This window comes from Cibotium barometz, chromosome 5 (assembly GCF_041138505.1).
Source record: "Cibotium barometz isolate CiBa-2024 chromosome 5, ASM4113850v1, whole genome shotgun sequence".
Classification (NCBI taxonomy): Eukaryota; Viridiplantae; Streptophyta; class Polypodiopsida; order Cyatheales; family Cibotiaceae; genus Cibotium; species Cibotium barometz.
Genome location: NC_141050.1, coordinates 4,633,916 through 4,646,997, shown reverse-complemented (window position 1 = coordinate 4,646,997; position 13,082 = coordinate 4,633,916). Strand labels below are relative to the sequence as shown.

The window sequence follows — 13,082 nt, the reverse complement described above, 5'->3', positions numbered from 1 at the left end:
TGTACAGCATGTTTGTGGGCTGAAAACAGTGCTGTTCAGTCCAATTTAGCAAGGTTCTTCGCGACAGATTTGAAGGCAAACAGTCTCTAAACCTACGTGAAGCCGGTGGCTCTTAGGGTGGAACCTTCAGGTGGCCAGAGCCAAGATTTTCATGGCTGGTTATTCGGGACAGCACCACTACTAGAGGGTGTGATCACGTACTAGAGTGTGGTTGTGCCCGAGGAACTCTTGAAAGCTTGAGCTTGAGGACTCAGGCAATTGTTTGATTTGTTTTCATCTTATTCTGGATGTATCTGGTGCCAGTTTGAAGAGTGTTCACTCTCTAGCACCCGTTCTCTTGTACTGGAACACTCCCTTTTGGTAATAAAGATACCTCGGGGGCAGGGGGCAGGCGGGCGCGGGGGGGGGGGGGGGGGGGGCGGGGCTGGCCCAACTTCAGCCCCTAGTGCTGTGTTTTTGTGCAGGTTTTCATATTGTTGTTTCAGGGGTATCAAAGTATGATGATGATGTTGTCTGATGTTATGTATGGGATAAGGTTTTCTATGCACACGCTTCTATATTTGTGACAAAGGATCTGAGAGCCCTACGTTCCAGCTGCCTACGCCTCCCCTTCGTGTTTATCTACACCCCCCCCCCTCTTCCTTCTCCTTCGCTGCCTACAGGCTTCCCTCTTCGCTTCGCCCTCCTTGCCTCCCCCCCCGCCCCCCCTTGCACCGCCTCTTCCCCTTTCCGACTTCATCGCCCCCCCTTCCCTCCCCCTGCTCTGCTTTCCTTCCCCCCCTCTACACCTCATCCCCTCCGTCCCGTCAGCACTGCCCCACTCCCCCCCCATATTGCCCTCCTTATCCCTCTGAGTCGCCTTACACCCCTCCCCCTTTCAGCCTGCACACCCCCCCCCCTTTTTCCTGGGTCTCTTTCTTCCCTCATCCACAACCTCTCCCCCATTTTTCTTTTCCCCTCTGTCTCTTGCAAGTAGTTTTCCCATTTTTGGGGCGTTCTCCTTTCGGCAAGTCTTTGTTTTTTTTGGTCTTCACCATCAGGAGGACTCCATGGCAACCGCCCCGTCAACCCCAACCAATGCCACCGTTACTTGCTTATCTTTTTCCGAAGAGGACCTTCAAATCCTCGTTATGACTATTGAAGCATTAGAGACCTCCACCTTTTGTTGGTAATCACCCTACACGCGGACAACTCAGAGATCTTTTGCAGGCGAGCCTCATCGGTGGGCCTGCAAAGATCATAGACATTCATCCTCTAGGACGTGGCTACTACGAGGTTGAGTTTGACTGGCCCAACAGCGTCAAATCGAGTCATGCAGCTCAGCCCCATTGCACTCTGTACGGCCCAAGCCTTCTTTGCATGGTGGCAGCACGGCTTCAACCCCGCTTCTGACCCTCTAGCTAGCGTGTTGGGCTTGCCAGTGACAGTTTGCTTCCCAGGCCTCATGGTGGAGCCATTGGGAGAGCGATGGAACCCCCCCACTATTGCCTCATCCCTCGCATGGGCAACCGGGATTCCATCCCTTCGCATTTGTATTGCCTCGCCAAAGACAGTGCCTCATGTCAAATCTATCCCATGCCTTCGGAGCGACCCCATCATTCAACAAGTGGAGTACTCACGCCTTCCGGGCCAATGCTTCATTTGCAGGCAGATGGGCCACCTTGCCAGAGCTTGCCCTCGGCGCCAATCCAGGAGACCGTCTCCTGTGTTCCCTACCTCCCCCACGAGTCCCTGTTCAAATCCTCATGAGGGGGAAGAGAGAGAGGCAAGTTCTCAGGCAGCATGGAGTAAGTGTGTGTGTGTGTGTGTGCGGGCGCGCGCGCGCCCACCCCAACCCACGCATCATACTCAAAATGAGGCAGTACTGCCCCATGAGTATGGACCTACTGCCTCATCACAGTGATGAGTAAAGACAGATTAAATTTAAGTCTTGGCTAGTTATTTGGGGCTAGAGTGTTAGTCATAAGTTTATAACATCCTTCTTTCTGAACCCATTGTTACAGAATTTATTTATGAGTTTAATCAAGTCTTCGAACGCCACAAATAGGTCATAAGAAGAGTAAATAATTAAACTCACTAAGAATTGTCCTGTAAAGGGTGGTCGTAGTTTTAGTTCAAGATTAAGATATGTAGTTGTAACCACAAAAGTTTCATCTCCAATCATTAGTGTTTCAACTGATGTTGGTTCTATTTTTATCACGTCAAACGAGTAAATGTCCTTTATTATGTGATGAAATTATGGGTTATTGATGCTAAGAATATCATCCATATAGCGGAAAGAGTGTAATAACCTTTCTAGTGTTGCTTTGTGTTTAATGTCCGCATGTGTGGCAAAGAAGTTATACTCAAAAAATGCAAAGTAAAGATTACACATTACACGAGATCAAGAGAATCCCATAGGTATTCCCTTCTTTTGTCTAAAGCAGCAAGTTCCAAGCTGAATAATACTGTTATTAAATGGCCATTGTAAAGTAGTTTGAAGATCAAAGTAATCAAGAGTTAGGGGAAATCTACAGGTAGATTTTTTCACCCATGTAGGATCCGACTTCTAAAGTGACATTTTGTTAAAGCCATTTGGTGACCTTTTCTTAAAAACCATATTAGAGATTTTCTCTAAGATATTAATCAAGCCATATTGGCCCACCAGGGGGGATATTCTCATAACATTTGAGTAATATCTGCCGTATATATGTTAGTGATTCGATTCGGTAGATTCAGAAGTACTCTGCAGCGTTTTTCGTGACCCAGAAAGGGTTAGTGTTTATGCCAAGGAATTCTCTAATATGCCTTTGTTTATCAGCACAAATTTCATGAAAGTCAGCAAGGACCAAATTGAGGGATTTAGTTATTAGGTTTGCTACATCAGTGAATAAACATGAGGAGGCATTTGAGATCCATCTAAATTTATCTTTGTGGATTTTAAAGATAGGAAATAGAATAGGTAATCTTGTATTAGGCATTGGGATTCTCATCCTTTGTAGCCCTTTAGCAAGATGTTGTAAAGCATAAAATGGTGTGCCCGATAGTTGGTAAAACTCTTCACCTTTTAGTCTTGCCAAACCCGCCCTATATGCCAGTTGTTTGCACATAAGTGACACATTGTTGGGTGCTTTGTCCAGCCCAACAATCATAAATTTATCCGTAATCTTGGATAATTATATTAAGATGTCATGTGTCATCCAATTGGATTCCTTGTCTAGCCAGTTGTGTGGAATGCCCTTTATTCTTTCCATAAATATAAATGGAAGAAATTGGGCTATGTCCAGATGGACATTATACTCCAATTGGAGTCTTTTGGCAATGTCAGCCAAGCAATCAATTAGTGCTGCAATGGCCATATTTGGGTTAAGTGGTTCAAGAGGAATATGGTTTAAACCTCTACTAAAACATTACTGCCCACCACCATCCCTTGCAGGATTATGATGAACATCCGTGTACAGAGACACAGCAAAGTCGCAACAACCCAAAGGTCTAATGTGAAAAAGTTGTAGAAGTAAAGAACCCTAGTAAAGTAGGCTACCATGCAATTTGTGCCATTACAAATGTCATATGAACACAAACGGAGTGTGTGTGTGTGTGGGGGGGGGGGGGGGGAGGGGGGGGGGGCTCCTAGAGAATAAAAACATATTCATCATGAATGAAGAACCTCTCATTGGACAATCATACCAAAAAATATATTTCAATTTCTTCTTGGCAAAAACACTAGAATGCCAGTTAGGACTTCCAAAGGTCCAAGCTATACATTCGATATTGGTGTGGTGAAATTACATAATATTCACATGCTAGAATTGTAACTATTTGGTCCTCCTAGCTATATTTCACATGATGGAACCCTTGCCCGGACACCAGACAAGTGGACAGTCCACAGCCCCATAACCCATATGCCCAACTCCTTGCTAATGTTAGTGCCATGGACGGATGGGTTCACACATAGCTAGTTCTAAACCTAGACATCTATAATTGACCAAGGAACGAAGGGCACCCAACATCAGTATAATAAGTGTCCATCATTACATATTGCCATTGGGTTACAAGTTCAGTGCTGGACAGGCATGACGTGATGTTGCAGGACATGCACTACTCAAATTGACCACCCTAGGTGGTACATCAATGACTCGCCCCTGGACAAAAGCTCACAATGCAACTGCAATGGTGTCTGTCCTTGAGTTCTACACTTGTCATCTGTATAGTTCCACGTGGTATCCAAGTTCAAGATGCACGTGACAATTGAAAAGAAATAAGGAGATTCAATTTTTCACAGACTCCAAAAACCTTCAACTTAGTCTAGAGCCATTTGATATGCCTCATAATTCTTACATTACTTGTTTTAACAATGTAATATAATGAAAATTTAATGTTTTGTATATTATTCTCGGAGGAGGTTTTATGCATGATCAGGCTAGACAACCCCACACACTCTAAGAATCAAACAGTCCCCACGCAAAATAAGAGAAAGGCGAGAGATGGGAGCAGCATACCAGGATAAGCTGTGCTTGGCGATGGGCCGGGAGGCAGATGCTTTCCCTTTTCTCTTGGTGTTGTTGCTGTTGCTGCTGTTCCTCCCCATCACTGCGAGCGAGATCCAAAAGCTCCCACAACTTCTGCGACTAGCTCTGATATATTTGTGTAAGTAATAAAAGAGTACGTACGTGGTATTGGTCCCGTGACAAAAGCGTTGCTTATTTAGGCACAAGTCATATGTATGTGTGTGCATGTATGTGTGTGTATGTTTGTATATATATGTTTGTATATACAGGACGCACATATTTATGTGCATGTGTTTATGTGATTCTTTCACATGGATGTATATATGTGCGTGTCTTTCTCGCATGCATTCTATTTATGTCTCTATCACATCTACATACACAACCCTCTCTCCACACATACACGTGCCCATGTACTTTCTCTCCTCACACCCATCTCGCATGCACACTCTCTCACACACAAAATCTCTCTCTCTCTCTCTCTCTCTCTCTCTCTCACTCTCTCACACACACACACACACACGTGTGACTGTTGCATACCTATGTGTGTGTGAATGTGTTTATATATAATAATATAAATATAATATTATTATATGTTTACTATACGTGTATTGATTTATATATCATTATTATATTATATTATTATATAGTTACTATTATACTTTTATACTTTCTTATTTTGAATATTTTTATTCATTGTGTTATTTTATATATATATATATATATATATATATATATATATATCATATTCATAATATATTATTATATATTTACTACATATATATGTCTTTAATTTTCTTATTTATACTTATGTAGTATTATTATTATTATTATATAACATATTATAATATATTAGTATAATTTTTAATATATGTATTTATTTGATATCCTTACTTGTTATATGTTTACATATTGTTATGATATATATTTTATTGTATACCTTTATATTGTTGTATTATGTTATTTATTTATAGTTTTTCTCTCAACATACCCCTACACTCCTCTCTCTCTCTCTCTCTCTCTCTCTCTCTTTGCCCAGTACATGGCTCCTCTCCTCCCCCATCACCCTTCTCTCTTTTCCCTATCCCTCAACCACAGCCAACTTGTCCCCTCCCCTCTCAAAACTTGTACATAATAGATAATTAATAGATAATATAGAATGAAATATTACACACACACACACACGTGTATTTATAAATACACACATATCAGTATTTATAAATGCAAATAAAAATGCTCGCACATACACATATACATACAAATACTTTCTTCTTAGGCTTATCACTCTCCTTCTCGATATCCTTGTTAGAAGACTAGGCTAATTTTACATTTGGCTTGTAGTATGAGACCCCTACCTCTTTATCTAAACAAAACGCCGGCATGAAAAATCAGTCTAAGAATAAAGCAACTCACTCGGGCCCTCATATCACAATACCCCGATGCTTAGCTATTCCGTCAGCTCTCCTTACTCTAACTGTAAATGATTCCTCTAAGTGTTTTCCCTTCATAATTCTCACAAGTAGGTCACATTGAGCGATTTCTCGAGCTGACTCCTTGATTATGAAAATGTAATGAAAAGTGAATGATTCTTCCAAGTGTTTTCCCTTCATAATTCTCACAAGCAATCACATCAAAGCGGCTCCTCGAGCTGACTCCTCGATTATGGACATAATTCCTCTATCCTTATTCAAGATTGTTGATCTAGAATCCCCATCCCAACTTTCCCATTCTAAAATATAATTTGGTCTTGTTTGGAAAAGTGCCCATAAATTTCGTTCCACTCACACCGGTACCCACTTTCTAGTGTTTGATCCTTTTTCTATTGTGACTAGATCCATGGGCTCAACCAACCTTCTTGTCCGATCCCATGTGTCTAGCCTTGCACCTGCATATCGAACCTATGGAGCCAGTGTGAACTCACACAACCACAATTGAAATTATCTTTTTACTCACACACACCACTTAAACAAAGTTCACACACATACTCCTTTGAAAATAATCCTTTCATAAAAATATAGCATCATATAATTCTTTTCACATATCATGCATATGTTCAATCACATAACACAAGGTAACATATGAGCGTCGCATCATGAATACATATTTTCTTGCACTACAACTATGATCCTTAATAAGTCTGCATGTATTGCCAAGGACAATCCCTCTTGAATCTCGGTGAGACCAATACCATGCACGAGCCCACATATGTCTCACATCCACCAAACCATGAAATCCCATTATTCCAAGGAGCTACTTCACCTAGCGATTATCAATGCCAAAAGCACATGCACTCTAGTGCCCATCATCAGGGGGGTATGTATGTCTAGTACCAGCACAAATAAATAGTCACCATGCTCCCCACAATCAATCTAGAGTTGCTTCACTTAGCCGTTACCAATCCCAAAAGCACATGCACTCCAGTGCCCATTGTCAGGGGCTACATATGTCTAGTATCAGTACACATAAATAGTCACCATGCTCCCCACAATCAATCTGGAGCCGTTTCCTTATCATCACATTAATCATGCTAGTAGTACATCTACGTTTTGTCAAGAGGGGTCAAGGTCCCAAACAGTCGCCTTCGTGTGATGTGCCCTACAATAGATGATATCCACATGGCAATCCATGATCACAAGCTTCCACAAACAATCAACACATATGCATACATGAATACAGTGTCTAAACAATAATTTCAAGACATGGATTCAAGCAACACACATGGCAATCCATGATCACAAGCTTCCACAAACAATCAATACATATGCATACATGAATACAGTGTCTAAACAATAATTTCAAGACATGGATTCAAGCAACACGCATCATATTCATATTCGATGTAGTGTAAACCATTGGAAGCTTGACAAGACATCTTACCTCTTCATCTCTCTAATCAAAACTCTAAGCAAGTCGAGTTTCCTGTAGCCCTATGTGTCCTGATGAGGTCTTTTCAAATATTTCCCTTTCTAACTTCTTGGGATTATTCCAAATTTCCTTTAGGATAGAGTCTTTCACGTATAATGAGGGTCTTTCTTAGGTCAATTACTTATTTCTCTTACTTCTACTTCATCATCTGGATGTTTGTGATCTTTAAGAGTTGTATGGTCCTACTTTAGTGCACTTTTATGCACATAAGGCTAGGAGTCTTCTTTTACTCACAAATCTCCAAAATATGTTCAACGAATTTATATTCAGATTTTTCATTTGATTAGGGGATTATCTTTTCTTGACTGCAACTTGACAATCCTACCATTGGTTTCCAGAGTTAAGGATTCTCTTTTTGTGTTTTGGGTTTTCTCTCTTTAGATATAGGTATTTTCTTTTTCTATAATGTTAATTCTAGCTTGTAAATTGATTAAAAAAATAATGTTTGATATTTTCTTTTCCTAGAATACTAATTCTACCTAATAAATTGATTAAAAATGACTTTCAAGATCATACTTTACACATGCACAATTAGCATGTGAAGCAACTTCTCTCTTTATAGATTTTTAAACATTCTCTCTCTTTAATCATTATATTTTTAACCCTTCTTTATTTCCTAAATTTGGCCCTAATTTTCCAATCTGTATTCTATGACCTTAGACTATCACTAAAGTGTATTTAAATTGTGTACATTAATGCACACATGACTTTTCTTTCATAATTTCCTAGAGAGAGAAAATTATGGATTTGTAGTTAGTTTACTAATGACAAACTGGTTTCACATGAGTCTTATTTCCATCATATCTTTTTCAAAAATTTGGGTATGGATTTGTACATCCATCTTAATTTATGGGATAATTAAGACTTTCTATATTTAAACTCTAGGATTAATTTTTATCCAATCTACACAAAAAAATCAACTATCAAATTCTCTCAAAAAATATAATTTTCCTTGTAATAGCTTATCCATATAAACCCTAATTCACTATTAAATCTACATGTATTTGTACTAGGGTTTTCTCTTTCTAGAATGTTTACTTCACACCTAGGCCATCTCTTCTAATTTTAAGGCGGCCAGGGTCAATTCTCTTAACATAATCTCCTAAATTAATCTAGATAAGTATAGATTTATGTGGTTAAGAATTAATGCTTCTTTAAGATTCACATGCTAAAGGATAGTCAATAATTTTTTTAGTTTTTAGGATATGTGATACAACCTTAGCCTATTCCAAAAAATTAATAAAATACTCACATTTAGTCTATCTCAGCCTAATGTATGCTTCCTTGAGAATGAAGGGAAATATAGGCTATTAAAGCCTTACTATACACCTACATCTTTAATAGAAACTTACCCTAAGGTGAAAATAGACCTTCTACGAGTAAAATGTACTAAATTAGATAAAGAATTATCAAATTATTTATTCAATTGCAAATCAAGGTATCTAACTCAATTTAATTATAAGAAATAACAAGAGAAATATCAATTTTTGAATATGAGAGCTGGTTATACCTTTTTGGCCTAGCTTGGGGGTTGGAATAGAGTCTAATTGTAAAGTCGAGAAGCTACATAAGTCCCTAGAAGTCCATGAGTTTTTCTTGAGCTCCCAAATTCATTGCAATGTTCCTGAACATGTGCAATTATAGTACACAAAGTTCAATACCGCTAACTACTCCACATGCATCCAACTACTCCACATGCATCTAACTCTTACATGAAGTTAACTCCCTCATTTAAGCACAACTAAAGCTTTCTCTTAGCTCTAGAGCTTATCTCCTTTTTGAAAAAAATATTTTACACCCTCAAAATTAGACCTAAGGTTATACACTTTACTATCCAACCTTAGACTATATAATTTATTGATTCAATCTTAGCCTAATTAAAAATATGCAGTCTTCTATTGACAAAATTTACCAAGGCTAATGCTTACACACCCTAACATATTTTATTTGTATATAGATTATTTTTATTATTTAATTTTCTTAAAATAACACATTTATTTATTTCATAAAAAAATTTAGTATCATTTTCACTTTATAGTTCTAATATGTGCAGGAGGTGTGCATGCGCACATGCGCACACATGTTAAAAGCTGCACACATGTGTTAAAAGCATGGATCGAGCTCTCCTAACTACACATCCTAATACACTAATTTGACCTAATGACATGGCTTATCTAAGGTGGACAGAAATGAAGGAGACTCATTGTGATAAGTGTGTGCTAATTAAGTTTAGACTCAAGTTCATATAAGTTACAAGATGGAAACTTGTACTCATAAAAAACCCACATGCAAGAGAAAAACTAAGTTGTACTATCCTCATATAAAAAGAGGACATCTCAAGCAATGGAATACAAGCATAACATCTCAAGTCTTTTTATGAGTACAAGTTTCCATCTTGTAACCTAACTGAACTTGAGTCTAAACTTTATTGGCACACACTCATCACAATGGCTCTCCTTCATTTCTATCCACCTTAAATTAGCTATGTCATTAGGTCAAATTAGTGTGTGATTAAGATGTGTAGTTAAGGAGAGCTCGATTCATGCTTTTAACATGGTATCAGAGCTTAGGTCTAGCTCTCTTAGCTTCGTTCTTTAGTATTAGCAAGTGATCAAGGCTTTCTTAGTCTTGTCAATTAGTGTTTTTTCCTCCTTACCTTCTATAATTAAGAGTCGTGATTGAGCTATCAAGCAAGCCACATTGTAGATCTAATTAGACATTGCGAAGAGCACATATCTGAGCACTTAAGAAGAAAAGAAGCATCTGTGAGAGAGAGAGAGAGAGAGAGAGAGAGAGAGTCTGCTTTTGAGCAGGGCACCATAGCTGGAGAGCTCAATCGATTTTGTGCTAATCTTTTGTCGTATAGCCATGGGAGACTTTGGGATGTGTACATGCGCAAAGACATGGCTGGCTCCCCCGACTATACAAAAGTGCTGAATCGAGCCAACTGTCCAATTGTAAACTTTTTGACGCTCGACCAATAGTAGTTACTAGTAGTATACAGAGTGAGAGAGCACGAAGCAAAGCCTAGCTCAGTGGGGCGGGTTTTCACAGCTACGTAACCAGATACAACAGCATCGTGAAGAAAATCATAGCTAAATACAGCAGTGAAGCAGCAATACAAATTGTCAGGAAGAGGCGGCCAGCTCCCATCGAGCCAGTTGTTATAGCAAGCAAAGAACACAACATTTGCTATAGCGTGAAAACCTGCAGAGCAGACGAGAGGAAGAGCAGATTTCAACGCAGAGAGAAGAAAGGCACAATAGACAACACGCACATAAGACTTGCTGTAAAGGAGAGAACTCAATGTTGACGATGACTCGGAAGCAAAGAAGAACCAGCAGCAAGCACACACACCTTCCTAATCAGAATTGTGTAGTAGAAGCACAGAAGGGAAGGCCAGCTCTGCGCTGATTGAAGGCCACTGAAAAAAGATAAGGTTGTATTATTAAAAATAAAAAATAAAAAGAAACCTAAGGTGCTCTTCTTATGTGTAAAAACTCTTTAGTAAGGGGCTGTTCGTATGGGCCTCATCTTTTCTACTTGGGCTGCATCAACACAAGCATCATGGATGCCTTTGACATCGTCATGGATGCATAAGATTTTTTCATACACATTATGCGCTTTCGCATCTTTATCACATTGGGCATTACTAAATCCCACCAAAGTTTTTTTTGTCTAACCATGAGTTGAATATGATTGCTATAAGCAGCCAAATGAGCATGCAATAAAAAATCTTCTCACTACCCATCTCTTAAACAAAAAAATTATTGTTTTTTTAAAAAATCCTACTTCCTACAAAAAGTTCTTATACCTACCCTCTAGCACCGATGATGTAGACAAGGTAGAAGAAATAGCTAAAATTTGTAACCCTACTCTTAGAAGAGACCTCTAGACCTCAAAGATATATTAAGTCTTTATCAAGGGGGGGACCTCACTCTTAGAGATGACCTCTAGGCCTCAAAGATAGGTCAAGTCACCATTAAGGGGGGGAAGAGCTCAAGTAGCACATGAGTCAAAGTTACTCACAACACATAGGGGAATGTAAAAATTAAAAAGAAACAACATTTTGTAACCGATATCCAACACCTTGAGTAGCCTAAAGATTTGGCACCAAGGGAGAGTGTTGAGAAATATGGTGCCATGGAGCACAAAAAAAGTATGGAGTGAGTGTGAGAAGGCACATCATAAAGTGAGAATTATCCCACATGCAAGAGAAAAGCTAAGTTGTACACTCTCATCATATAAAAGGAGGACATTTCAAGCAATGGAATACAAGCACAACATCTCAAGTCTATTCTCACTTGGTGATGTGCTTTCTCACACTCACTTCATACTATTCTTGTGCTCCATGGCACCATATTTCTTAACAACAGGAAAGCTCGAAATAAATTTATGCACAACCTAGCTTACCCAGTTAACTCAAATTTTATTTTTCTAATTTTATATTCTTAAAAATCCCAAGTCTCTCCCATTAAATGAACGACTTTTAAAAAAAACTAACATTCTCTCACTGCACCTCAAAAAAAAAACCTTAGTTCATTTTATGGAATATGAAAAGGGACAATCCCATTTGTCTCAATTGAGTTTTGCTCTCTCTCTCTCACACACTCTTTTGAGCTTATGATTATTTGCTTGTGTTTTGTGAACGCTTGCTTGCTTGATTGTTGTGTATGCATGGAAAGGATGGTGTTAATGTAGCTTCTCTTCTCCTCTCCCTTCTCTTGTCTTTCTATCAAGATCCCTCTTGCATGCACATTGGCATTGAGTGATGGTAGAGCTTTCCATAGCTCCCTTCTTCTTTGCTCTTTACCTAGCTTGTGAATCTCCACTTCGGTGACACAAGTGGTGGTGGAGTGAGCCCCTAGCGGTCTCACATAGGGGAGTTAATCTCATTAGGGTTGGCTAAATGATATTCTTTGAATCGACCCTTGCATGGTTCCTTTCTCTTCTTTTCTCTCTCTCTCTCTCTCTCTCTCTCTCTCTCTCTCTCTCGCGCGCAAGGTAGTATATTTAGGTTAACATCTTTGGTGTCACTGCCAGGGATAAGCATTTAGCTTAGGGTCCTTCATATATTTCATTTATTAGAGCCTTCACATTGCCTGGTTGGAGTGCAAATCCATCGGTTGTTGTTGCATGTTGTATAAGCTTGTTGCTTGTTTGTTGATTTTGTTTATAGAGCTATGGAGATCAATGGAGCATTGGAGCGTCGAAGTCCATCAAATGCAGGAGACACAAGCAGGTGCTTGATTTTGCTCTTGAGATTCATGCAATTTTTTCTTTTTGTTCAACATTTGTTAAGTATACACAAATAGCTTAATCATCTAATTAATTTGAATTAATTAGGTTTCCTTAGGCATTCTAGGTATCATTAGGTAGCTAGAAGGGACTAGCTTTAGCCCCTCATAAAAACAAAAACTCAAAAAAACATTTGGAAAGCACCTAAACCAGCAGAAATTTGAGGAGGAGAGTAGGCAGAATTTTCACTCTAGAAGGGTTTTTGAGAAGCATACAGTCGTTCCCTTCTCAGTGCCTTGGTCGTGGCATTTTTTCCACACCCGTATCTTTCTCTAGTGCAATCTTTTGATATCTCCAGCATTCAATTTGGCAGAGGGCATTTAAAAGGGAATAATTTGCATTAATTGAGCATAAAGTGCATTAAACAAGGGGCAC

The 13,082-nt window shown here is 39.1% G+C and overlaps 1 protein-coding gene across 1 annotated transcript in view; it reads right to left on the bottom strand.

The window, feature by feature from the left end:
• LOC147637985 (RNase L inhibitor protein-like protein) overlaps positions 1–4,730 on the bottom strand; it is a 34,447-nt gene extending 29,717 nt beyond the window's left edge. The window contains exon 1 of the mRNA XM_086797319.1: positions 4,479–4,730. Within this exon, the coding sequence (XP_086653445.1) occupies positions 4,479–4,714 (236 nt within the window). The 5' untranslated portion in view covers positions 4,715–4,730. The remainder of the gene's footprint in view (positions 1–4,478) is intronic.
• Between the last annotated feature and the right edge of the window lie 8,352 nt (positions 4,731–13,082).